The 27,716-nt window shown below is 41.3% G+C and overlaps 1 protein-coding gene and 1 long non-coding RNA gene across 8 annotated transcripts in view; one reads left to right on the top strand and one right to left on the bottom strand.

Moving 5' to 3' along the window:
• The window catches only part of LOC307225347, an 85,566-nt gene that overhangs the window by 38,901 nt on the left and 18,949 nt on the right, over nt 1–27,716 (bottom strand). The window contains exon 3 of the long non-coding RNA XR_013842915.1: nt 3,565–3,688. This is a non-coding gene — a long non-coding RNA (uncharacterized lncRNA). The remainder of the gene's footprint in view (nt 1–3,564; nt 3,689–27,716) is intronic.
• IGF1 (insulin like growth factor 1) overlaps nt 1–27,716 on the top strand; it is a 65,021-nt gene that overhangs the window by 29,364 nt on the left and 7,941 nt on the right. For 4 of the 7 annotated variants that reach the window (XM_079993162.1, XM_079993165.1, XM_079993161.1 and 1 more), the window contains exons 3-4: nt 22,616–22,797; nt 25,930–25,985. In XM_079993162.1, coding sequence (XP_079849288.1) covers nt 22,616–22,797; nt 25,930–25,985 — 238 coding nt within the window. Of the gene's footprint in view, nt 1–22,615; nt 22,798–25,929; nt 27,704–27,716 lie in introns of those variants that run through there. The other 3 variants (XM_079993167.1, XM_079993166.1, XM_079993163.1) reach the window with 3 other exon arrangements.

Below are 27,716 nucleotides of genomic sequence, written 5' to 3'. Positions count from 1 at the left end.
ACCCACTGAGATTGCAGCTCCAGAAGGATACTATGGTTCATGGTACCAAAAGCTGCTAAGAAGTTGAGGAGAATTAACAGGGAAACATTTCCTCTCCTCACAGAGGTGACCAAAGCAGTTTCTGTGCTAAAACCAGGTCTAACCCCAATTGTAAATAACTGGTTCAAATAATATTTTGGTGAAAATTATAGTGCCATCTTCTACTGTGTGGTGTGTGGCTTTTCTTTGTTTTCCGAAAGCTCTGATTATTGCTTTCACGAAAGTGGCTGTACATTTCTCCTGTTACTAAAGTCCTGATGAACAAACAAGGGCGATACCAGGGAGTTTTATGTGTTTGATTCAAATGCATGTCTTCCCAAAGATCATCGATGATTCAAAACAGATGAATCTTAAAGATGTCAAAACAGATTTAAATTTTAAAATAAATCCAATTTGATGGCACTATTAGCAATCAAGTAATAGACAACAGATCTTTATTTCAAATCATTCTTTTTTTTTTTTAGATTATGACACAAGCAGAGGCCACCCAGTTTAAATAAATACAGGGGGTGTAATTCCCAAAAATGCAACTACAGTGGTACCTCGGGTTACATACGCTTCAGATTACATACGCTTCAGGTTACAGACTCCGCTAACCCAGAAATAGTACCTCGGGTTAAGAACTTTGCTTCAGGATGAGAACAGAAATCGTGCTCCAGCAGCGTGGTGGCAGCAGGAGGCCCATTAGCTAAAGTGCTGCTTCAGGTTAAGAACAGTTTTAGGTTACGAACGGACCATTCTATACAGGTAGCGATGGGGGAGAAATTCAGTTCAGTTTGTTACTTTCTGTAACAATATGAGAACCAAAATACAGCCATCATTTGAACTTTGCACTGCTCTGAATTTTGTGGTGCAGTTCTCCAACCAAAGTTCTCCAACCAAAAAAAATAAAAATGCATAGGTTGGGGAGAATGTGCATAAAATGCATATAGCATACAAAATGCACTATATTAGGGAAATTGCTTTCATACGTGTGTGTGTGTGTGTGTGTGTGTGTGTGTGTGTGAAAACTGCATACAAAAAGGTATTTATTAGCAAAAATTCACACTAATATATTGACAAATTTTCATGATTTGATTTTCCCCCCATCCCACAAATTGCTGCAGAAAAATGTGGAGAACCAGATCTTAGATTAGAAAATGGGAAACTGAGAGGATCAAAGTTGATTCTCGATCCATCCCTATATACAAGTTTAATTAAAAGTCAGAAACTTCCTGATGGAGAGGAACATAGAGTGGACAGCTAAAAGGTCTGACAATGTTAATGATGAGGGCAAGAAAAGATCTACACAAAGTCAGTACAGTATCTAAACAGCTACCAAATAGGGATCTGTGCAAGGCACACATGCCATGGTTAAGAGAAAAGAAAATGGGCTGAAAAAGGAGGCTAACCCATTTGACTGTTCTATACAAAACTTCCAAGGAAACTGAAAGCTTATTAGTGTCACCCTACTGAGCCAATATGATGCCACTGGCCTCGTCCAATAAAAGCTTTCATTGGATGGAACATTAGTTGAAGTGTATATTCTCCAAACATTAGTAGAGTCGTATTCAGAAGTCGAACAGAATCCATTCCGGAAGTCCATTCCACTTCCAAAACATTTGACTTCCAAAGAGCGACTTCTGCAGCCAATCGGAAGCTACAGAAGCCCCGTTGGACATTCGGCTTCCCAAAGAATGTTTGAAAACCGGAACAGTTACTTCCTGTTTTTGATTGTTCTGGAGCCGGAACATTCAACTCCCATGGCGTTCGGGAGCCGAGGTACAACTGTAACTCAAATGAGCTAGCATAGCTTAGGGTTGCTTTATGATTTGTCTAGAACTGGCTGTTCTCTCAGCTGGTCAGATTTTTGAAGACAATTGTAGATTATTAGATAATTGTCAAGTTAGTTCACATTTCTGTTTTTCTGCCACCAGAAATTGACGTTCCCCCAGATCTTTTAACACTTTTCGAGACCCAGAATCCAAATATATATTGCACCCTTTTGATTACTTCACTGCATGCACCCTTAGCTTTTCAAAAATTGACTGCTCCTCAGTATTATCCAGGCTAGGTGTTTAAGGCAGATAGGTTTATTGCTAGCTACTGAATCATCAGCAATTGTCCTACTTGAACTTCAAGATACACCAGTCACTTAAAAGAGAGAGAGAGAGAGAGTGAGTAAGGGCTGACCTAAAGATTTGACTTCCTGACACACAGAACATCCTAATACACTTAAAATGAATCTTCTGACAAGAATATGAGAGGCATTCAATGAAAACTAATAATTCATGACATGAGTTAAAAATAATGATGGCTGAAACTGAAGGGACATATAGTCTGCATTTGCATTTTAAAAATTAACAGAGGTTACTCAGGGTTCCAAGTGCTGGCTTTTCCTAGAAATTTAGATATTCCTCTTTTTTTAAAAAAAAAAAAAAACCCCACAAATTGGGATTCAAAGTTCACAAACAACAGGAAACTGTAAGAACAATCAAAATCAATTCAACTACACTTAATGCAAGTCTTCTGGCATAATGCATGTTTTATAAGGTGATTCATATCTTCTTCACTGAACATTAAAAATACCAAGTAAGGAGCGCTCTGCCACTGTGGTAAATTGTCTTTTGTCCTCATGACTTGGAGAAGCAAGAATAGGTATAATTTGATTGGCTGATGCCAGCATCAGGTGCTATTTTAGTGCCAGAGAGCAAAGTTAAATGCAGACATACCATTTTTGAAAGCACAAGATCACTCTTATAAGTGATTTGCAGGTTTGTATGCATGGAGAACATCATCATCAACATAATCACGATAATAATAATATTAAATGGGCTCAGGGCAGCTAACACCACCAGTAAAATCACAATAAAACATAATAGGGGAGGGGGGAAAACAATTTAAAATATGGGTTAAAATACAATTTAAAATGCAGCCTCATTTTAATAGTAGCCCATAGTTCAAAACCATAAGGGGAGGGAAACATAAGGGTCAGGCTGAGTCCAAACCAAAGGCCAGGCAGAACAGCTCTGTCTTGCAGGCCGTGCAGAAAGATGTCAAATCCCGCAGGGCCCTAGTCTCTTGTAACAGAGTGTTGCACCAAGTCCGGGCCCGTACTGAAAAGGCCCTGGCCCTAGTTGAGACCAACCTAACCACCTTGTGACTTGGGACCTCCAAAGTGTTGTCATTTGTGGACCTTAAGGTCCTCCGCGGGGCATACCAGGAGAGGCGGTCCCGTAGGTATGTGAGTCCTAGGCCGCATAAGAGGAAGTCCAGCATATTTGAGTTGTGTGCATATCCACAGTTTCCTATGGGGAATGAAAATGCATACTGAATTTCTAGAAGTAAGAAATTTCTTGGACTCACACTTAAAGACACTGCCAAAGAAGGGTGTGTCATCTGCTGCTACCTGCCCTTTTGGCATGTCCAGAGTGCACCCCTGGAATTGTCTCAGTAATGTAACTTGCTTATCTTAAGAGCATATACTAAGAGCATAAGAACATAGAAACATAAGACAAGCCCAACTGGATCAGACCAAAGGCTTACCTAGTGCAATATCCTGTTCCTCACAGAGGCCAACCAGATGCATCTAGGAAGACTATGAAATTGCCCCCTGACTCTCCCACTGTTGTTCCCCAGCCACTGATATTCAGGGGTTTTATATTTAACTCTGCAAAAAAGAAAAGAAAACAGTTTGTGGGAAAGCAAGTTATGCACCTTCTGTTTTAAATGATATTCAGACGCAAGAATCATTTTTAGAATTTGTCCCAACTGTAAAATGTAGCCTTTCAATTTGTCCTGAGGGATTAAAAAGATGTAAAATTATATTCCTTGCTGGATCAATGGTCTAAGCATAGACCCTTAAGCCAGTGTGTCAGTGGTTTGAAAACTGAAACACAATTCCCGTACACAAGAGGCAATTAGGAAAGAAAAATGTGTGGGTAGAGAGTTGGAGTCACATAATACTAAATCATGAAAATAACTATTAACATTCCCACTGAAATTACATTTTTGATCACGGCTTTCCTGCATCATATGTGTACAATGTCAACAGATGAAACAGTGTCAAATGACAGCTTTGCCAGAAAAAAATTATCCATTGGTGTGCTGTCCAGGCCAGCACTATGTGTAAGGAATATCTTATATGAAACTTATTATACCAGCTCACCTCAGAATTCTGTAATAGAATCTACTGAGGGAGCAGATTATTGCCCAGCTTCCATGTAGACAGTGAGAAATCTACTCTGTGACCCCAGTTCACTGAAATTTCTGGAAAACAACAATGCAGGTTTGGAAGGGCCACACTTGAGCATGAAAAGAAATATACTGAATGCTTTTAAAGATATAAAATTCCTAGAACTGTTGGAAAGACTCTTGCATGTGAACTCTCCCATCCAAGTTGCTCAATAGTATGACTCCAGTCGAGAAGGCTGACTTCAGACTCTTGTGTAACCCATGAGCACAGCAATGCCAGTTTTGCAAACACATTCCGTAATTTTAAAATCTCACCAACATGTTATATATAGTTCAAGGTAGTTTTCCGAAGTATGAACTCACTTGTGTGCAGAGTTACTTCCTCTTTATTCAAAGGAAAGAGGCAATATAAAGAACATAGTCAGGGGCAATAGAGCTTCCACAAAAAGGGTTCCATCTGTTTGCAGAAGAGCTGGCAATCCAGTGGAGGTTGATGCTCTTGGAAGGGGAGGAGATTTTTCTCCAATTCCTCCTTCTGCTTCCCATGCCATTCTGGAGAGTCTTCCACTCTCCCAAAGTAAATGATAGCAGGCTGCAATGGGAAAAGAAATCAATGGCAATCACTTTCTTTTTTCCGCGAGTACAAGGTTCTGTGAGTGGAACTCTGCTTCTGGAATCTCAGAAACCATCCTGTTATATTTGTGGCAAGCAGACTTTTTTTTGCTCAAAGGAATAATTTCATTTCTTGCAGGTGCATCAGTATAGCAGGCAGAGTTCCATAGTAGGTGCTAATGGAACAGATGAGTGGCTTTTCCAACAATATCTAGGATTCCAAGTCTCTTTCCCTGGCTGAAAGTTGTTGCATCCAATTTGATTATACATTGTATTTGTGATAGCATAGTATTTCAGCAATAGGCATGTGTTTTGTATTCTGCTCATCTCTGCCACTTACTTTATTACTTAGATACAGTTCATACATAACCTGACTGCCCAATCTCTCGCATGGTGAAGGAGTAGGATGAATGGGAGGCACAGGATTCAAGAGCCATGGGAAAAAATTTGCTCTCAGTAGTTCCTGAAGAGTTAATCCCCCTGGCTGGCAAGGCCAGCGCCCGTGAGATGTGGGAAGGGCTTAATAATAATAATAATAATAATAATAATAATAATAATAATTTATTATTTATACCCCGCCCATCTGGCTGGGCCTCCCCAGCCACTCTGGGCGGCTTCCATAAAAACCAAAAATACAGTAAAATCACACGTTAAAAACTTCCCTGAACAGGGCTGCCTTAAGATGTCTTCTGAATGTCAGGTAGTTGTTTATCGCTTTGACATCTGCTGGAAGGGCGTTCCACAGGTTGGGCGCCACTACCGAGAAGGCCCTCTGCCTGGTTCCCTGTAGCTTTGCTTCTCGCAATGAGGGAACCGCCAGAAGGCCCTCGGCGCTGGACCTCAGCGTCCGGGCAGAATGATGGGGGTGGAGACGCTCCTTCAGGTATACTGGACCGAGGCCGTTTAGGGCTTTAAAGGTCTGTCATCTCCGACAAGAGGCTGGGTCTGTGTTGCTTTACTTCAGAAAGTTGCACAGGAAGCGTTTGGAGCCAGGGGGAGACCTTAGAGCCCACGTTTTACATTTGCAGCATCTCAGACAGGAATTGACTCATAGAGGTTTCAATATGCCTGAGTCTTAGTTTGCAATCCTTATTCTGGACTCCCTGGATGAGAGCTATCATGCTGTGGCAAGCCAGCTAGCAACTCTTCCTGCGCAGGCCCTCACTGCTACAAAAGTTTTGGTACCTTGCAAAACGAGTGCTTGTACCATCCGTGTCGAGGAAACAGCCATAACAAAAGCTATATACAAAACGGAAGTTCCCAGCGAGAACAGTGCTGGGAGTAAACAGGCATGTGACACACAACAATCATGCCTGACTCTTTTAAGGAGGAATGGAACGATATCCTAACAGGAATATGCCCCTCTCCTCCCATAGTCACTTCCTCCCGTAGTGTATGACACAATGGCTGCATGTACATCATATTCAACCTCACTTTCCTTGCAACCCCACCATGTTTTAGAAAATCCCCGAAAGTTGGGTTCTTCCCTGTGATTCTCTATAACCACTAGGGATGGAAGAGAAATCAATTCACACTTTCTGAAAAAAATACACAAACAGAAGCACATCCATCCTTCAAAATCCTCATTTCTCTGAATTTTGGAAAGCAGCTCTCTAGCCAAGTAATGCGTACAAAACTGCACATATTAGGGTAACTTGTGCATGAAAGCACATGTATTAGTGAAAATAACAAAAAATGTGTTATATATAAGAATATTGCTTTGCAAAACAGTGTATGTTAGGCACAATTGCACACAAGCATATACGTTAGGAAAAATTCACACTAAAATCCTTATGAAATTTTATTTATATATAACTCTAACTCTAACTCTACCTAACTACACACACACACACACACACACACACACACACACACACACATATATATATATATATATATATATATATATAACAAAGGGATGTACAAATGTGGAGAACTGAACATAAATCTGGAAAAATTAGAAACAAAAACTGAAAGATTCATCCATCCCTAATTAACACACAAGTGATTTGAGAGAGCTCCCAAAATAATGTTTTGTGGTCCAACTCAAAGCTGGAGACAATTTTCTAGGGGGGGGGGTTGCAAGCAGCAAAATACAAATACAGAGACATTTTTCACTTCTATTATAAAATTAAATTTCTGACTTCCAAATTAAATTTCTGAATAAAGGCACAGCTCATTACCTCAGCCAAATTTGAGTGGCACAATGATGCCAGGTGGTGCTGAGAGTTTGGCTGAGGAACAGGCCTTAAGTGACTAAACACGTGATGAACAGAATAGTTCAAAAGTATTGTGTAGAGGTGTTTGCTAGTGGTGGTAACTAAGGAAGGGACTGTGGGGACTAGAAAGCACATGAGGGATTCTTCAGAAAAATATGGGAGGTGCTCCAAATAGATCTTAACATGATGCTGCGACCTCAGTTGCTCCTCCTGTCTTAGAATGAAAGTGCCATATCACTGCTACTAAATCTTCAGCCAGTACAATGTCTGACATGGAAGCTTACAACCTGAACTCACAAATTAAGAATGTTTACTCTATTAAATGACTTCTATAATTATTGCCAGCTTCAGCACTAAAATGTTAGCAATAGGTTTGTATGCCTGAAATGCTGTGTTCTTTTTACAGCAAATCAGTTTGGATGATATTCTAGATCTTTGCCAGATGTGACAAAGGAACACTGAAGCCCAAAGCTTGCTTATCCTTAAATCACCCCTCTCACTCCTTTCCCCCTCTCTCACACACACTCCCCAAAGTGGGGAGAGAAAAAGATTTGAATTCTGATCTTTCAAGATAAATATTAATTTTTAAAGCTCTGCTGACCCTTATTACATTAAAATCAGTATGAGTAGATTTTAAAATGCTGGCGCTAAGAACATAAAACCTTTCCTAAGTCCCGATTATCAGCACAAAAGACCTAATGTAGTGACGTCACCTTGGAAAGAAGGCAAGGATAATCTCCTGCTCATTGCCACATTATTGAGGAACTGAGAGTATTTCTGATGAATACACCTCTCGGCTCATACATATGCTTAATTAGGATTGACTTGGAACACTGCACGGTGCACAGATGGAACAAGTTACGGATTGTATAAGCAGCAATGTCTCTGGTGTTCAGCATGGTTAAGTGTCTTGTCTTCCTACTGTACTGCAACACTTTCCAAGCATTTTTGAATATTTAACAAGTCTCCAATGGTGATTTCCTCCAGAACCAGATGTCGGCTTTGCAACTTTCTGCAGTATAAAGTTGATGGGAAAGAGTGGGGGGAGGAATGGAGGAAAAGAGGCACAGATCCGAGACTGCAGTCCTAATCACACTTGCTAACGAGAAGCTCCACTAAATTGCATGGGGAATTACTTCCAAGCAAATGCACACAGGTTTACACCATCAGTGCTAAGTAAGAATATTCTGGTTCCTAGTGTCACATTATTTATTTGTTGTAATCAAATATATACTAATAAGCTGTATTGTGGTTTGTTACACCTGCATATTCAAGGTGCAGATGGGATTCCAGATTGCACTACGCTTCCTGATTGCATGCCAACCACAACATTTTGTTTGCTCCTTATCAGCATTCTTTAGTCAACCTTTAATTGCTGGAAATTCTTTAAAAAGATGAAAAGGTGGTGGGAAAGCCTTCCAAAGATTGCAATTTATTTTTAATGGCCTGCTGTCTGACTGCTAGAGGGATAAACAACATTACACAGAATGCAGCAGCCAACAGCTCCATTTCCAGAAAGTTATTAATAATTGTGAAGAGATCCAGTGAGGTGCAGCAGAAACTAGGCTCAGACAGTTGGCATGGGGGGGGGGATAGTGGTGATGGCAAATGCTTAAAACCTTTCCTTTGTTTTGGCAAAAGTGCTCAACTCTCTACATCTACTTGCAAGTTGGGAAATGCGGGAAAAATATTTGTTTACTTATTCAAGAATTATAGATGCATTAGCCACAATACTGAACCAGGCATGTGCCCTATGGCTCATAGGGCTGTCATCTGAGTGCAAGGCTCCCTTTCAGCTTCTAGGGGTACCAATGGGAAACCTAGGTCAAGGGCACAAGGTGCGAACTGGATAAAGTTTTATTTTGTCCGGGTAGCATCAAACTTCTCTAGTCTAGCAGCTCTAGTGTGTTTGTTGAGTCTTCCATGTTTATGTGTATTAATCGATGTCAAGGGTGGGCAGGGACATTATAAGGAGTTGGTTAAGTTGGCCCCCACCAAGGGCGCAGGCCCAGGGAGGCACAAAAATTGTGCCTCTGGCTCAGAGTGGCTAGTAGCCCGCTCGTCTGCCCATCTGCATGCTCCCCAGGGTGCTCCTACACTGCTCTGGGCAGCCAGATGAAGCATGCAGGTTCCTCTGGGCACCTTGGCAGAGGAATCTGGGCGCTGGTTTGGGCCAACGCAGCAGCCCCCCAGTGCCCCCTCCCCAGTTGGCTGGCGGCACTGTTAGAAATGTGAGCAGAGTGCTCAGGGAAGAAAGATGAGAGAGCAAGCAAGAGTTGCAGGAGGAAAAAGGAGGGAGGGAGGGAAGGAAGGAAGGAGGAGGCAGACAGGAAGGCAGCAAGTAAGAGAGGCAATCAGGCAGGCAGGCAGATGGAAGAGGAGGAGGAGGGGCAGAGTGGAGCAGACCCTGATGACTGCGGAGGAAGTCACTGGAGGAGCACGAAAGGCGACAAAAAGCAAAGTTTTTTTCCGTTTTTGGTCCATAGTCTGTCCCAGCTTTGGAAGGGCCGATGTGTCTTCTTGCCAAGAGCACAGGGGAGCCTAGGCACACCTCTGAGAGTGGGGAACATGTAACCCTCCAGATATTGTTGCACTACATCTCTCATCATCCCTTACCATTGGGTCACGCTGGCTTGAGCCAATGGGACTTGGGAGTTCACCAACTTCTGCGGTGCCACAGGTTCTCCAACCCTAATCTTTTTCTCATTCTCTTCCATGAGCCTGGGAATGTTCCATGGATGCCAGGGTGGTTCACAATTAAATGAGTGGATTATTCCAGGGCATAATTATCAGGACAGCCCCTCCATGCAGAAGTTCTAAGAGCACATCAGAGCCCTCCGGGATTTGGAGTGTGACTTCATTAGAAGTTATAATTTATAATGAGTATGGATGCTACATCTACTTATTCTCAGGAGGCCTCTCCTTTGTTTCCAACTTAGCTAAAGCTTCAGAGTCCTGCTGTGTGTCATGCTAAACACAGATGCAATACGTTCAAGGTTCAGTCGCCAGCTTTTCCAGGTAGAGTTGAGAAAGACTCCTGACTGAAATCCTGGAAAGTCACTGGCCAGTTTCATCTTTCAGAAAAAGCAGGTACACAGGGCACCAATCAGGACTGGGGTCACAGGGAGGTTGGCTTAACTCTTTCCTGTACTCAGTTTTACCCACTGAAAATCCCCACCACTTGTTATTTCTTCCAAATGTGCTGTTAGAATAACATGTAGCTCACCCCCTCAATCTGTATTAGCATCACAAAATGTACGATGGGAAGTTGTCCTGACTGTGATCTGTCATGGTATCATCCTGAGAGATGCCCAAAAGATAAAATATGTGTTCAGGTGTTCATCTGAACATATGTGAGGTAAAACTGGAGATGCGGGACAGAGGTATGCATACAAGCTCCACACCCCAGCATCCTGGTACTCCTCTCTCAGTCCACAGCAACAACTCCCATCAGCCCCAGACATTTGGGTTGGTGAAGGCTGACAGTTAAGGAAGTGGTGCATTTCTAAATAACCTATTCAACTGTCCCCAAAAACCCTTTCTGTGCTTGTATTTGAAGGATGCCATTGAAACCCCAAACTGTCTTATCTCACAGGAATGGCAGGTGCTCCACACTTCCACAGATCGAATCCTTCCACTTTAAGGATGACAGGGCTACTGGGCAAAAAAAATATGACTCCAAACAGTCAAGAACAACACGGCTAGTGACCTCTTCTCTAAACAGTGCAGTGAAAAGCTGTGACAGAATAATGTGGGCACAGCCAGGAAGGTGCCAAGACTGATTACACAATAATCCTATCATTATATATGTATGAACTTTATTCCCTTTCTTCATTCTGCAATACTTTTACAGCAGTCGCTTTCCACTTACTTAGGGTTTAATTTGAAGGGAAAGGAGGTGAAGACTCTTCTTCATATACTGCATAGTAGGATTCAAATACCGTCTATTCTATTGTGGGCCAAATGTCTTGAACAGTGTTATTACTGCATTTATTATTTTTAAGCCTCATTTTTCCTTTCAGGAGCTTAGGCTGGGTAGACAGGGTAGACAGACTTCAGACTTGTTAAATCTACTTTGCTTTTTATTAGAACCTGAAGTGTTTGAACAACATGCACTTTGCAACATTTGAGAAGTGGTCTTCCTCAGGGCCATAGCTCAGTGGTAGAGCACGGGTCCTGAATACAAAAGGTGCCAGGTTCAATTCCTAAGCATCTCCAGGTAGGTTGGTGAAGGACCTCTTTCTGGAATCTTGTAGAGCTGTTATCACCATAAACCAGAGGTGGAAAGCCTATGACCCTCAAGGGCTTGTTGGACTTCCAGCAGCCCACATGGCACAGCCTACATGGCCAATTTCGCAGGAAGATGGGAGCTGGGATTGATGGGAGTCCAACAACATCTGATGGACCACAGGTTAACTACCTCTGGGATGGGCAACGCTTAACTAGACGACATCTCCCCATCTTTCACACCTCTCAGCTTTCTGAGCCATGGATCCATACTGATCAAATCAGTTACTAGACTGGGGATAACTGCTCCCTCAGCACACTGTCACAGCTTGTAGCAATATTGCAAGCCATTAAAGGGCATTTCCATGCTGATATATTACAGTTAGCAAACAATAATGTTACATGATCATACATGTACATCAGGGATGGAGAACCTATGAACCTCCAGAGGTGGTTGGGCAACAGCTGCCATCATCCTCAGCCAGCTGATGGTCACAGGTGATGGGTGTTCGTTTGTATGTATGTATTATTATCATTATCTATGTATTACCTGCCCTCCACCCTAAGGTCCCACAGTGAGTTACAGCATTAAAACACAATATGAAAACAACTCACAATCATAAAAATGTAGCCCAACAACACCTGGAGGGCCACAGGTTCCCCACTCCTGATATACATAATGCACAATAGTAGCATAGGACACACCAGGAGTAAAATGGGGATGGAACAAGGAATTGTTCACCTATCCACTTTACAATTGGTTTTTAACCAATAGGGACATGGCTATGTCTCTGTGCAGATCTACACAATGTAGTTGAAATATAACAACAACTTAGAGGCAGTACAGTAAGGTGGATGCTCCACTCCATTAGTCATGGAAACCACAGTGCAAGTCAATCCTTACTGAGTCACTGCTATGGAAATCTTTCAGAGTTAAAAATTATAAGGAGTTGCAGCCTTATATTGAGGCTCCTTACATATTAACCCACCTATAATGTCATTTGGCGGGTGTAGATGCAGCCACCCCACTGCTGGGACCACCTACATCTGTTTTGAAATGGACACACTGTAATGAGCTTTTATTTTTGGCATGAATCCAGCTTCCCACGAAGCACTTCCTCAGAGCAAAAAATATGCAATACAGTGGTACCTTGGGTTAAGTACTTAATTCGTTCCGGAGGTCCGTTCTTAACCTGAAACTGTTCTTAACCTGAAGCACCACTTTAGCTAATGGGGCCTCCTGCTGCCGCCACGCCGCCGGAGCACGATTTCTGTTCTCATCCTGAAGCAAAGTCCTTAACCCGAGGTAATATTTCTGGGTTAGCGGAGTCTGTAACCTGAAGCGTATGTAACCTGAAGCATATGTAACCCGAGGTACCACTGTATGTCTAGATTGTATGTAGACTATGTAGAACCAAATAAGAAAACTGAGTCACCACTGAGTAAAATGTTATGTGTATGCAACCCGAGTCAGACCATTGGTCCATCTTGCCATCTACACTGAGTGGCAGTGCACTATAGGATTTCAATTAAAGGCCTTCCTGGGGATGCCAAGGATTGAACCTGTGACCTTCTGCATGCAATGCAGATGATCTACCACTGAGTCACAATCCCTCACCTCGAAGACTGAAAAACTTCGGGGGAAACATCACACAATCAGACTTCACCCCCGCCCCAGTGGGGTACACAAAGTACATTCACTATGTAGGTAAATTCTAAAACAAAGGTTTGGCGCTTTCAAATAAATATAGGGATGTTTTGACCAGGCAAAGAAAATTTTGCGTGGAAACATTACTCTTTTCTAGATCTAGCTTCAGCGTGATCCAGCTTTTCTATAATTTATGATGTTTGTTTAATCCAGAGTTTGAATCCAATGAAACAAAGGAAAGAACAGTTGCCAATTAAAAAATAATAAAGTACTGCTGAGAAACATCTTTAAATGTTCTTAGGATTCATGTCAAACTCTCAGAAAACTTGGACTGGAAATAGTGCAAGAAAGGAATTACTATGATTACTTTAGAAGCCTAACTGTAAGGGAAAACTGAATTTATTGAACATTAAAAAGACTAACAACTGAAAGACCAACAAATACGAATGTGGAAAAGTCTCAAGAGTTTTTCCCTGTAAGAAGTGGAGGGAGAAGGGGGGAAATTCTTTTTCTTTTCCAATTAAAAGCTAATTAACTTATTAGAGAATGCATGGGAATACTGTGGCCAGGATTCAATGTCTTGCACCACTAGTTCCATGCACTCGATGGGACTTGGGACTGTGTTCTTCTAACAACATCCCACTATGCCACATGGTAAATCACTTTGGAAACAGAAAGAACTTTCTAAAAAATATCAAAATTCAACTGAGCATACACAAACCCCTGATGTGCCTAATGCTGCAGTTTGGATATGATTCCCTTTTGGATTTCTCTCTCTCATACATATATAGAGGGGGGGAGAGAGTTCTAAGATGTTTTCATCAGTAGAGAAATCAGTGTGGGTTGCCCTGAAATACTACCCAGTGAGTATCTCAATCTTGAGAGTTGATCGCCTGAAGTTTTTGCACTGCTACTACACCATTGGTGTCTGGACAGCTATAGGACCACAAAATCAGGACCAAAAAACAATAGCCAGAATTATTGTAATATAAAAAGTTACAGGATTTCAGTAGGAAGTTACAGCACGTGTACTGCTTGGAAATGAACCAGTGTGACTTCCCAAAACCTATTGAGGTGCATACAGTATTGAATGAAGGTTCGCATGTGACTGTCTTATGAGCATGAATCATAACGAATGTACAACAGGACGGGTTAAATTACGCAATTGATTTTCTCTGGATTGCACAGATTGTCCTCATACAAAAAGCAAACTGAGTTGTCAGTGATCGAACTGATAAGCAGCCTATGAGTCTCACACACACACACAATAAAATGAAATAAAGGAAGCATAGATTGATGGCTCTTTGGCACTGCACTGTAACATTTAAGAAGTGGATTTGCCCCTTGGGAATTGTAGTCCAAAGTGTGAGCCGCCCTTTGATCTTCTCACGATGAGCAGTATAGAAATTAATTAATAAAGAATAATAAAGAAAACTGGGCCAGCCCTAACATTAGACAAGGTGGGACAGCCTATCTCAGAAAAATGATTGTCTGGTGCATTGTAACAACAAATGGTCAATTAGTTTATTACAATTTTTTTTTACCAGCATGGTGGGGTGCTCCGTTTGTACTTTTTCTGCCTGAGCATATCTACAAGGGATAGTGAGGGGTAGCAGACACACCCACAAACTATTTCCTGTTATCCCAAACTATTGCCCATTGCCCTCTTTCCTCCTCAGTTTTCAGGAACAGTATATTATGTTCCCATATAGCTTGAATCAAATTCTTGCTCTGTTAATAATTATCTTCGCAACACCTTCATTTTCCCCGACTAACTTATTTTTAGACCTGCTCCTGTGTCTCACTATTAGGAAGTGGAAGAAAAAAAATGTTTTCTTCTTTACCACTCATTTCAAAATGCAACAAAGGTCTGCAGTGCATTTCTCTGAAATTATTGCAGTCAGTGGAATTATAGAGGTGTTGGTGACACAAAAATATTTGTCAAGTAACGATTAAAGATGTTCAGAGTGTGCTGAATTCTTTACTGACAGTGGTATTTGGCATATAATTTAGATACTGGGAAAATATCAGCCTTCGATATTTAAAAATGCAGGTCTTTATACAGGATGGTGATTAAGGTGTATTGAAAAAATATTCAGGCACTAGCATCAACAAAGGCTTCAGTGTCATTGTTGAGATGGGAAATAAATTTATTTACTGCTAATGTGGATTCATAGCCCACTGAAGGGTTGAACAAAACTTGTTGAATAAAAGCATTGTATGCTGATTTCTGCTGATGTTGAACTTTGATGCATCTCCAGGGGAAGGGAATTCCAAGGCTGCTGAGAGGAAGATATCAAGAATGCCCAACAGTTCAATCCTATGCAGAATTCTTACTGAATTCAATGGGATGCTTGAGGAATTCGTTTTCTGTGAATTCTGATAGTAGCTGGTCTGATCTGCATATCCCAGAATAATGTGTGAATCAGAATGCAATTATCCTTGAGATTTGTGAATTAGTACGTTGAATTATACTTGAAATTTGTGAATTAGTACATTGACATATACTAAAGTACTCAGCTTAAAAAAAATATCCATAAGAAATACAATTCTCAAATGAAAGCCAAACCAGGACAGAACATACTTAGTAGTTAGCAATTCAATCTGCATATCACTTCACACTGCCAGAGTGTGATTTACAGGGGCAACATACAAATATACAATAAAAATCCATTAAAACAAGACAAATATACTAAAAGTGGCAAGATGCAAAAGTGACACAGACCAGAAATAGATCAGTCTGTCCCTACTCCAAAGTAGAGATGTATACAGCCTCTGTGTCCATGCCGTCCTGATCTGCTTTCGGATGATTTAAAATAACTCAGTTGTATGCATCAGAGCCCAATGGTACTTTGGGTGAGTGCTCACAAAAGGCTCCAGTTGCATGTCGAGACCCCAAGACCACTCCCTCACTGATGAATAAGACACTGGCTGGCAGGCGAATGACATGGCTGGGAACCTCCAGGGGACGCGGGACTTCATCCCCTGCCCCCAGAGGGGAGTGGGTGGCCATGTGGTCCACCGCAACTCCTCCCCACTGGGAAGTGGAGCGGATTTGTCAGGAGGCAGACTGAGGAGAGGTGTGAGAGAGTGACAGGAAACAAAAAAGGAAGAATACAGCAAATACCATAAAATATTTGGCCTTACTGAACCAAAAACACGACAACTGGCTTCATCAGCTTCTAATTATGTTATCACAGTCCTTAATAAATCTGGCAATTCCCTTTTTGTGTCCAACACAGCATTTTTCTTGCCAAAGTATCATATTTGTTTTCTGGCAACCTTCAGGTTTCCAGCCATGGAATCTGACCTAGGCTTGTAAACTCTGACGAGCTGGCAACACACTCGCCCTCTAGAGCATTATATTGGTCTAAAGCAATACATCATATCAGCTCCCACTCTCTTGTTGGCCTTTATCTCGAAAGAATCCTGAATGCTATAAAAATTTCCGCCTCAGATCCCAGATCAATACTGCCTATAGGTTCTGCTTTTCACACCAGCACAGCTGGCTCCAGAAACTACTGTGTTGAGGATAGAGGCCATATCGTGCGCTATGTAGACTTAATAGCTTCCCAACGGCAGAAGCCTTAGAAAGAGGGCATAGTGCAGTGCAACTATGTGTGAGAGTAATCACTTTCCAAAGTACAGAGTTTACAGCAAGATTGGGAGAATGAGAGATAAAAAAAATAAAACAAAGATTAAGCAATTTGGGAAAGGGGGGAAAAAACTGCTACTGGAAGCAGATTCCTCGAAGAGAAAAGTCTATTGCCCTGTTTGATTGTGAGACATGTCTAGCAACCAAATTAAAAATTAACACAGCCTGTTGATTTTATAACCTATTCTTCCGTAATGCGTGCAAAGATGTTGGCAAGGCTTTCTGTGGAAGACCAGGGTCATCCAGGTGCTCCAAGATGGGCACCAACCTCAAACAAATATTAAAAGAGACCCCTATATTCATTCATGAGATTTATGCCCTGCTTCCCAGACCAAGCTCCCACACTTCACTGTCAGGATGCATCAAGATTCTGCAAATCACCAAGAACAGCCATCTCCGACTTGGAGAGCTCCATAAGGTATTGGACAACAACTCGCATCAACCCTGACTGTTGAGTTTGCTGCCTGGTTGGAAGGGAGTTGTGGTTCAAAGCATCTGGAGGACCCTGGGTTAGGATGAGCCAGCCATGGGGGTGTGGTGGTCCCAGAGGACCACCAATGAACAATTATTGAGAATTATGCTTTCCTCTCCCTGAAGCTTGATTCCATGTCCTCCTAGAAATGCTAGGAAACAGGAAACACATGGGCCACAGGTGATTCCATTCACATTGTTAATTGTTCTTAGTAGAGGACTTGGTGGTGAAGCTTGATATCCCTGGCATTCTGAAAGAGAATTAACTAATCAAGGATGTAATTCAGCACTCACTTATTTGGGAGTAAGCCCCACCAAATTTAATGGGACTTATCTCTGAGTAGTGTATAGGATTGTGCTGTAAACCACTTTAAAATGTGTATCCTGCATTTCTTTCTGGAGGTGGGGGGAGCCAAAGCTGCTAAAGAAGAGGCAACTAAAAACTACCACCACAAAGGTCAAAATTGTGGGGTAGGAATAAGCAGCAGGTACAGCAGCAACAATGCAGCAGTGTCAAGAAAACAAATCGACAACTGACCAAAGGAGGCAGGGAGTATTGCGGACCACCTGTTTTTCAAAAGCCAAGTCATGGATCCCCTACTTTTGAAACTGTTTATACATCTATGGTAGTTTCTATGTGAATGGTGCCTCGGATCCCCTAGGTGGGCTACAAGGAACCCCTGGGGTCCGTGGACCACCAATTGTGAACTCACCAACCCCATTCTGCCTTCATCCAGCCCTCACCTGCCTGCCTTCTTATTACATCTACTCCAGCCGTGGCACTGCTCAGTGTCCTTGCAGTATTCAGCAAGGAAGAGGATGGGGACAAAACTAGAACGAGTTTGTTCTGCTGGTCATCGGCTCTGGCTTCACTTACCATTGGCTCTCTGACTTCATTTACTGTTGTCTCCCTGTCTTCCACCCTTCCAGTCCCAGTGAGCATCAGCCACCACTAAAACCAATACAGTTGTACCTTGGATCCTGTGACTTGAACGTTTTGGCTCCCGAATGCCGCAAACCTAGAAGTGAGTGTTCCGGTTTGCGAACGTTCTTTGGAACCCGAACATCCGATGTGGCTTCTGCGGCTTCCGGCTGCATGCAGGTAGCTCCTGCAGCCAATTGTAAGTCACGCCTTGGTTCGACAACCAAGGTACAACTGTAGTAGTAAACCAGAACAGAGCCCTTAGCAGAAAAGGCAGCAATAAGGGAACCCAGACAGGTGACTTCTGAAAGCTTGCCCCAAAAGAGTGTTTGACAGTGGAAGCCTATACATTTCTACCGAGTTCAGTGGGACTTACTCCCAGGTCTGTGGGGTAGAGAATTGCAGCCTTAGCATTCTGATAGATACTTTATATTCTCCTTGCAAACTCAGTATACATGCTCTCTTGTGATATCTCTCTTAGGATTTATGAGAACAAAATGTTTCACAGTAAGTTTTCTTTAAAAAAAAAAATCAGTGTTTAATGCAAATAAGTTCATTCAACATGTAAACATATGCTACATTTGGCAAAGAGAAACTGTTGCAAACACACTTGTTTTACAACTGTTATTGCTAAAATTTAAATGCAAGTTTAAAACAAAGCCCTCAGGAGGTAAAATCCAGAGTAGGCTTTTTTAAAAAAATTAAATGAGACTGAAGTGCTTCATCAAGAGTTTGCATCTTCATTGGTGACATGACAAGTAGGGAATTTTTGTTCAAAGCAAGAATATAAAGTAGACAAGCAGAGCTTGCAACAAAATGTTGCTGGGCAAAGCCTTCCTCTTTCCAGGATACAGTGGTAGCTTGGGTTACAGACGCTTCAGGTTACAGACTCCGCTAACCCAGAAATAGTACCTCGGGTTAAGAACTTTGCTTCAGGATGAGAACAGAAATCGTGCGACAGTGGTGCAGGGGCAGCAGGAGGCCCCCATTAGCTAAAATGGTACCTCAAGTTAAGAACAGTTTCAGGTTAAGAACGGACCTCCAGAACAAATTAAGTTCTTAACCCGAGGTACCACTGTACTACAATCGATGTCCCAGGGAAAAAGGAACTATGTTGCCTGCTGGGCTGAATCCTGAACTCCTCCGCCCCCAGCCAGTTACTTTGGAAGGCACCTGACAACGCCATATCATTGGGTGGCCCATTTTTTATTTTATACTGTGGCTGCAAGGGAAGATCCTAGCTGATCCAAGTGGGACTGGATCAGCTGAACGACAGCAACTTCCAGTTCTGCTTGGTTGAACTCTATTCCAGAGTTCGCAACTGGAAACTCCAGAGTGTAGCTGATCCCAGCTGGCCCTACTATTAGACAGAATGAATCGCCCACCTCAGGTGGTGGATGCTGAAGGGCAGGAAGCAACAGGAACAGAGCTATGAGAGCGACATGGCCCTAGTTTACACCTGCAAAACTAGCCTGTTGCGCTCAGCTGCAGTGAAGAACTCTGCCTCTTGTCAGAATGTGGGAGTATCCTGTCCTTTACCTTAGCCAGCAACGTATCTTGGGCCAGCCCTGTCTCAGAAGAGATGGTTTAGAAGGAACCACGGTCAGAACTGTCACACAAAAAGACATTAATTATTTCGGGCACTCTGACAATTCTCTTAAATTCGACTAGCATGCTCCAGCAAACCATTTGAGCATAGTGGCTATATTGTTTCAAAGGCAGCTGAATCACTAATAATTGCCTATGGGTACTCTGTGGGGTTTGCTTCTGAGTAAAACTACGAAGCACGTGTCTGCAAAGATTCTGAACATCTTGGTTTACTGATCCTCCGTCAGAGATGCAATGCAGGAGTTTCCATTTCTGCAGTTAATGCCTTGAATTTGATCTATAAATCTGAACAGCAGGAAACGTAGTCTGCAGAAGGAAATGGCAAGGAGGCACAAAAGTCAATACAGCATGTTGCAAACTTTCTCAAAACACTGGCTAGTCAGCATGCTGTATGACACACAAAGGCAATGGTCAAGCAGTTGTTTGTTGCACCAACAGTTAGCATGGATGCTGGAAAAGCAATGTCCCAGGGCCTCTGTAATTCTGCTCTTTATACTAGCACACATACTGGTTGTGGGGAATGGACCACCAGTGTGCTAGAACCACCATCCATATGTGCATTATTAATATCCGCATTAATAATCAGCTACTATTGGGCTTCTTCTGCCCACTCAGCTGTAAATGCAAATTCTTTGATAAATACTGATTCTCCATTTTAAGTAGTGCAATCAAGGCTGGATTAGTCATTATCCTATGTACCGTATTTTTCCGGGTATAACAACAACTGCAACAAAAAATGGGGGGGGGGGCTGCCCAAAGTTGTTGAGTTTTTTTGGGGGGGGAGATTGCCCAGAGTTATAGAGCTTTTGGGGGGCACCACCGCCAATTGCTCCACAGCATACTGCCACCAATCGCCCATCCCACCTCTTCTATCCGTGTATAAGATGACCCATAATTTTTGCCTATTATTTCTAAGGAAATAATATCGTCTTATACACAGAAACATACGGTGTACTGCAGAACAGGGATCCAGCAGTGTTAGCTGTCTGGTGGCTGTATCTATCCTGCTCCCTGCAAATGGCCTGTTTTCCTCTGCCACTATGTTAGTTATGTTCTTTAGAAATACAGCTAATTAAATGGAATGATCAATTCAAGATAATGCGTTTTCTGTGGCTTCTGAAGGCAAATTATCAGAATATATTTATTTATTTATTCATTTATTTATTTATGCAAGCTGGCACTGGAGAGTGGTGGTGTGACAATGGTTAGCCCTAAGTAGAGAGCCCTGCTGGCTATTACAAGTCCCACGGGCTTTTCATTAGTAATTACTTGGACAAAAAAGAGTGCAAAATGTCACTAACAGCACAATTCTCTGCACGTTTACTTGGAAGTTGTTCGCATTGTGTTCAATGGGGCATATTCCCAAGTAATTGTGCATAGGTTTGCAGCCAAAGTCTTTTCAAGATGTGATTTGAGCAAGGTTTTTAAAAGAGCACACTGCTCCTATCTATGACACACTGCTCCTATCTTAATCTAGGCTAATGATGTAATATACTGAGATGTGCTCTTTGTGTTGTGATTTATCACCAAAGCCTGAAGAACACTTGCATGACACTAATCAGATTAATTTGCATGGTACTCCTGATCCTTCAGACCATTTGCTCATGGGGCTTCCAGAGCACACTGACCACCAGTCAGTTAGAAAAGCATAGGGTGGCCAGTTACTGATTGCCAAAAAAGAGGACAATGATTTGCATAAATTGTGGTTGTGCAACTTTAAGGCCCCTGCACTCCCTTCTTTAAGATTCTACAGCCTTGCCATATACACTGGCTGGGGCTGGATGTATGGGGATGGGGAGGCAGATTGTCACAGAAGCCTGGAGCTCATGCAGCGATTGGGCCAAAACCGGTCATGGTGCCATCGCATAATGGCAATGCGGTCACGCCAGAATGCTCCGGGTAAATAGGATATTCGGGGGGGGGGGGACCTAATGAACCTAGGTATCAATAGAATTAATTTTACATTGCTTTTAGTGGAGTTACTTTGTAGTTGTTTTTCTTTCATTAACCATGTTCCCATGTTCTTCTTTTTTTTTTTTTGCACTGCTTGCTTTTACAATAATTATTACAATTATTTTATTATGATTATAACACAGTGGAAAAAATGATTCCTGAATGAGTGAAACTCAAGCATTTGTGTGTATAAAATCTATATACGTTAAGGCGGCCACTGACACAACACTAAAAATTACGAACCGTGGCATCAAAAAAAAAGGCTAAAGAGGCAGAAATTTGCATAAAAACAAACATGCTAATTTATATGCATAGATGCAAATTCAGAAATAATGACTACAACTTAAATAGAAATACAACATCTCTCACCATAGTGGTGAACAAGACTGTGCCCAGGTGACCTGTGTGCCCTTTTTAGTCTGCTGTCCAGGTCTTAACTTTTGACCGACAACTTCAAGACCACTGCTGCTCCCTTTAAGGTTTTTTAGCTTTAAACCACACCTGGACAACCCTTCAAACAGAGAACTGTAAAGTAGGACACATAACTATTCCAGCCATGTGCCTACTGAACTCCAGCAAAGTTTTGGAGTTCAGCCAATATTTTTTAGCTACTGAATCCAGTAAAAAATATTATAGCAGTTGCTCTTGTGGGTCCACTCAGCTAATAATACTCTAATGTTAGTGTGTTGAGACTTTGGCCATCTCAGACCCTCCCAGTGTCCCTATTTTCCAAGGATGTCCCTGATTTAAAGAAGCCGTCCCGGTTTCTGATTTGATCCTGGAATGTCCCACTTTTCCTTAGGATTGTCCCTATTTTCATCAGAGAAATGTTGGAGGGTATGGAGTTATCCAACCCCCGAGCTGTCTGAAGGCAATCCTGTATAGGGAAGGTTTTTTAAATGTTTAATGTTTTATGATGTTTTTATATATGTTGGAAGCTGCCCAGAGTGGCGGGGGCAACCCAGTAAGATGTGTGGGGTATAAATAGTAAAATTATCATTATGGAATGGGACGTCCCTATTTTCATTGGAGAAATGTTGGAGGATATGCCATCTTCTCTAACAATGCCTGGTTTTTGTTATACTTAGGTAAACCTGCAGGGTATGGGGGCAATAGGCGTCCACCTCCCACCCGAGGAATAGTGGATGAATGTTGCTTCCAGAGCTGTGACCTGAGACAGCTGGAGATGTACTGCGCTCCTGTTAAACCACCTAAATCGGCAAGGTCTGTACGTGCTCAGCGCCACACTGATATGCCTAAAGCACAAAAGGTAGGCAGACTATGATCAACTGTAATCTCCCAATATGTTGCATTTGAGGATTTCCAGCACTGATGCAGAAGGATGTTCATGCACCATTAGTTCTTCATGCATTCATGCTCCTGGGAACTCACACTGAGGCATCTAATCATAAGCCTGCATTTTTATCAAAGCTTATATTTTTGATCAGGGCCTGTATTTTAAAATGAGCTTAAAGATTTTCAAATGTTCATGCCAGGCAGAAGACCAGCTGCCTAAGAACCTTGGCAAGATGTTTATTCTCCTGGACAAGGGGCCCCCCTGATTTATAGCAGAAAACAATTCTCAAAGTCGTAAAAAGGGAATTACAGGCTGACAGCCAAGGTTACACTGACCCTACATATTACAGAAGATAAAAAAAGAGATAAACATAATTAAGAGTTGATAAATAGTAAAATAAAACCATGTGCCTCCCATTAAACTTGAGCCATATTTTCCTAAGGTTGAAAGGTCAAGAGCAGTGAAAAAGGCAACTGGCTTGGCTGGAGAAGATAGGTTTCTTCCTATCTTATTTTGAGGCTGGAAACTGTTCCTTCCTTTTTTACTTTGAAAAGGTTTATTCTTCTAAAAAGCTATCTATGTTATGTATTAAATATATTGGCTTAAATGTAATTATGCAAAGGAATTAGAAGCTAAGAAATGTTAAATCCTTATGCTAGATTCTTATTTCATATAGTTGGAAGAGATCACAGGGGCCATCAGCCATCAGCCCAGCCCCCCTGCCAAGCAGGAAACATCATTAGAGCACACATATGGTTGTCAGGCCTTTGTTTAAAGACCTCCAAGAGAAGGAGATCTTTCAATGATGATGTGAACTCAAGATCCTTGACATCTGTTTAAGATAAAAATTTAAGATTAACCATTTGTTTTGGAGGGCAATAGGGCAAGGAGGGCAAGAGGTGAGCTGGTAATTAAGGTTCCTTGTTGAGACACATGTAAGATATATTACTACTTATTTGTCATTTATAGATAGAAGAATATATAGCTTTTTGTTTCCCATAAAAGGGCAAAAGGAAATGGGTGTATCTTTTGTGATTGGTTCTAGCAAACAGCCAATAGGAATTTCAACCAGGCTGATTGGACAGAGGCAGCCACAGGAGGAGCAAGGGGGCTGGATTAAGGAAATATAAGTGCTGGCCAGAATGGCAGGAGGGCAGGCCAGAGCTTGGTAACCATATACTACTGTGCCTCTCATTTATTTGTCTGACAAATAAATTATTATTTTAATTTCTCTATTGCTGCGTTGAATATTTCATTCCAGCTAAGCGTTAACCACAAGCAGGGTGCTACAACACAGATAACAAAATCCATTTATAATATTATTGAAGATTGTTGGGCATTGTTTTAGGGGTTATTTTCACGGCAGCGGCACAACCATAGTTTTTTTGTTAACTTTTGTTTGTTCGTTTTTTTATTTTAAAAAAGATGGTCAAGTACAAAGGGGGATAAGCCTCCTTCACCTTTTAATTGTTATATAGATGAAATTTCACTAAATGCAGCTTGTCTGCCTCAAGGCTCAGAAGGCCTCAGCATGAGCAGGCCGTGTGAAATAACTCGGTTTTACAGCAGAGACATGTGTGAGTATAACTTGTCAGGGACCTAAACAATGTTTGGCCCAGAATAAGTCAGAACATTTTAAGGCTGGGGACATACAAAAACATTAGCAACAGGTCCTGCTAGCTTGTTGGGGCCTTGACACTTGCTCTGTGGACACTACGGCAAAACACATATGAAATTTAAAAAGTGTTATGAGAGTACCAGTTAGGCCCTATCATAGACCTATGTATATTCCTAGAGTGCACCAGCAGTTCCTTGTAGCTATGTATGACAAAGGAAGATCAATAGGGGTGGACACGCTGCCTTTCAGAGAAGATAATTATTATTAATTATCATCAATAGCAACAACACTCCTGTGGAACTCACTGCCAATTGAGATTAGATGGTCCGTGTCCCCCACCCCGCTTAATGTCAGGTGCTTGTCAAAGACTTTCCTATTTCAGCTGGCATCTTAAGGTGGATTTCTGATCATTTGTTTTCATTTAAGAAAATTTGTATAAAGCTTAACTGTAAATAATACTTCCAAGCAGTTCACAAAGAATATAAGACATGCCATAGAACTGTCAGTAAGTATCAGTGTTAAAAATGAGTGTATAAAAAGTGAAATGAATAAAATCAACAGGTAAATGTATACTTTCTAAGCTAAGATTATAGTTTAAAACACACAACAGCTTTACATGTCTGACTAGGCTTGCCTACACAGAAAAGTTTTAGATGAGCACTGGGGGGGGGGGGAATACAGAGAAAACACCTGCCCAGTGTCAATTCTTAATTTTAATTACTCTTATTCTTTGATTTTTAAAAACATTTTTAAAAAATGTTTTAAAAACATTTTTAAAACACCCCTCTTATAAATTCTTTCTTTTTCTAAAACTACAATCCAATGCACAATTATCCAAGTGAAATCTGTGGGTCTTATGTAAAAAAGTAATATTAAACAAAAGTTTAATAGTGGTTTTTTAAATATTCTAGCCTTTGCCAAGTCTTAGGAACAAGGTGGCCTAGAATTCCAAATCAGTCAGATAAATGCATTGGCTTATTTAAACCATCTTTCCCAGGCTGATCAGGAACCAGATGTGGACCATAAACCAGTTTGCCTCCTGCAAGAACAGACCACAGCCTGTCAAGAAAACTTAGAGTGATCAAACTGAGACAAATCATCCTATGGGAATGAGACCAAGCTCTCAGAGTGATTTTGTTCCATTGATATCATTGGCTGCATGGAAAAGTCTCATTAAGGCTGGGAGGATATTCAAACACAAACCAGATGCCTCCATTGATTTTAAATGATCTCAGCTGTTCAAGTTAGTCACAAAAGTTTGTCACTCAGACAAAAGTAGCATTTGTACACTGCACTGTCATTGCAGCCACTCCAGTGATATTCAAAGCACTGGTGCAAAGAAAAGGAATGTTATATCTAGAGGTTAACACACCATCATCTCTCATGTTCAGAGAGAGGTTTCTAAATATAATATAGCTTGTGATGGTGAATAACATTTTTTTAAAAAAAATTATAAAGTGTGCTGAAATATTTTCTTTCATTTTCAGGAAGTGCATTTGAAGAACACGAGTAGAGGAAACACAGGAAACAGGAACTACAGAATGTAAGAAAATATCATCCATAAAAGTGAAGAATGAATGTGCCATCTGCAGGATACTTTGCTGTAAATAAATTGTCAAACATTGGACAAAACACTAAAGTTCAATAAGCTTGATGAAATTTCCACTAATGGGCATTCTCCCAATGAACAATGCAAGTAAACATTCCAATAGAAATCAACTCAGTGCTAAAATGTTTCTGAGACTGGCAGATCGCTGTTCTAATTGTTCACCTGATAGAAATGTCCTACACACACACACATATATACACATACACACAGAGACACAATGAATCCTGTGCCCCTCAAAAGCCACCAGATGTACAGGCCTTTGATGGATCCAATTGCACTAAATTAACTTATGAACCCTGCTGTTGGAGTCATTCACCAGCCTTGTCTAAGTGGGTTATGTTTTTTTTTTTTTTTTGTCTTTAATATTTGCACTTCCATACAAGCAACAGACTCTGTCTTGCAGTGTCTGATACCATTGTTTGTTTGCCCCTTTTATATTTGCACAGTTTGGCATTCCCAGTAGCAGCGACAGTAACACGTCAATTACACCAGTAGCATTCTGACAACATATGAGTTGCATGCATTCACCCCAGTTAGAGATCCTTACATGGTTCAATATGCACACAGAGTTCCTGTGTAGAATGGAAGCACCATTTACTTTGATGGATGAAGTGGCAACACACATTACACTCTCAGTCACTGAAGTGAATGGGGCCGACTACATACACTTGAGCTCCACATGTGCATGAGAAACCCTTGTTTGCAACAAATTGCTGGATCAGGGTAACAGATTTTAAGACAAAGGCTCACCACCACAACACATGAAGATACAAATAGACACAACATGGACAATTGGGGTGTTGTTTTTTGCAGTTTAGAATCAGCTAAGAGCACACAAAAGGCTATCTTAAATCCTTGGTGATTCTTTCAGGTGATGAGTTATTTTGCCACACTATAAATAAAACGTCTTTTCCTCCATATAGTGCAGTATGTAAAAAAATTAGCATATCAATAACACACATATAATCAACATTATGTAAAACTGTTTCATAGTACAATGGTGCTATTTTGTAGCTTGCTTTATGGAAGGTTCTGGCAAAAACAGTAAGAGGTAAAAGCAAAATAACAGTGGAGTTGGGTGAGAACTAAGCCCAAGGTGAAACGGAAGGAATTTGTAGGAAACACATGCATAATTTAAAAAAAGGCTTCCAAATAATTAAAAAAATTAACTACCAATATCAAGTAATAACATTGCTATCACATACTGATGAGATTTTTGTCTGACTGTTTATCCAACTGAGTGGCAACATACAAACCAATGTGTGATGCCACTCCAAAGAAACTGGCATCTTGTTCTTGGCTAGTGGCAATTTGGGAATTAGCTCTGAGTGACATTGAAAAGATACAAATTATGGCTTGGCAACAGCATGGGAACACGTGTACCCAACTGGTGCTCCCCTAGCGTACCAGGTCCTTGGTGATTTCCCTAGGCTCTGGTTTATAACACTACTTTCTTATCACTGTAAACTAAATATCTGGGACATCTTCAAGTAGACCTGAGCAACGCAACCAGAAGAACCTTGCCGTACTGTACCACTTAGGACTGCAGATGGGAGATTGCAGGTCTGAAATGTTTGCCTGTATATAAAGCTGCCTGTATACAGAAAAATAGCAATAAGGAAAAATGATTTTAACCTCATTTTCTCCCTGACACGCTACTTTTTT

Source organism: Podarcis cretensis, assembly GCF_951804945.1.
Source record: "Podarcis cretensis genome assembly, chromosome: 10".
Classification (NCBI taxonomy): domain Eukaryota; kingdom Metazoa; phylum Chordata; class Lepidosauria; order Squamata; family Lacertidae; genus Podarcis; species Podarcis cretensis.
The sequence above is the reverse complement of the archived record's forward strand: the minus strand, read 5'-3'. Positions and strand labels throughout refer to the sequence as shown.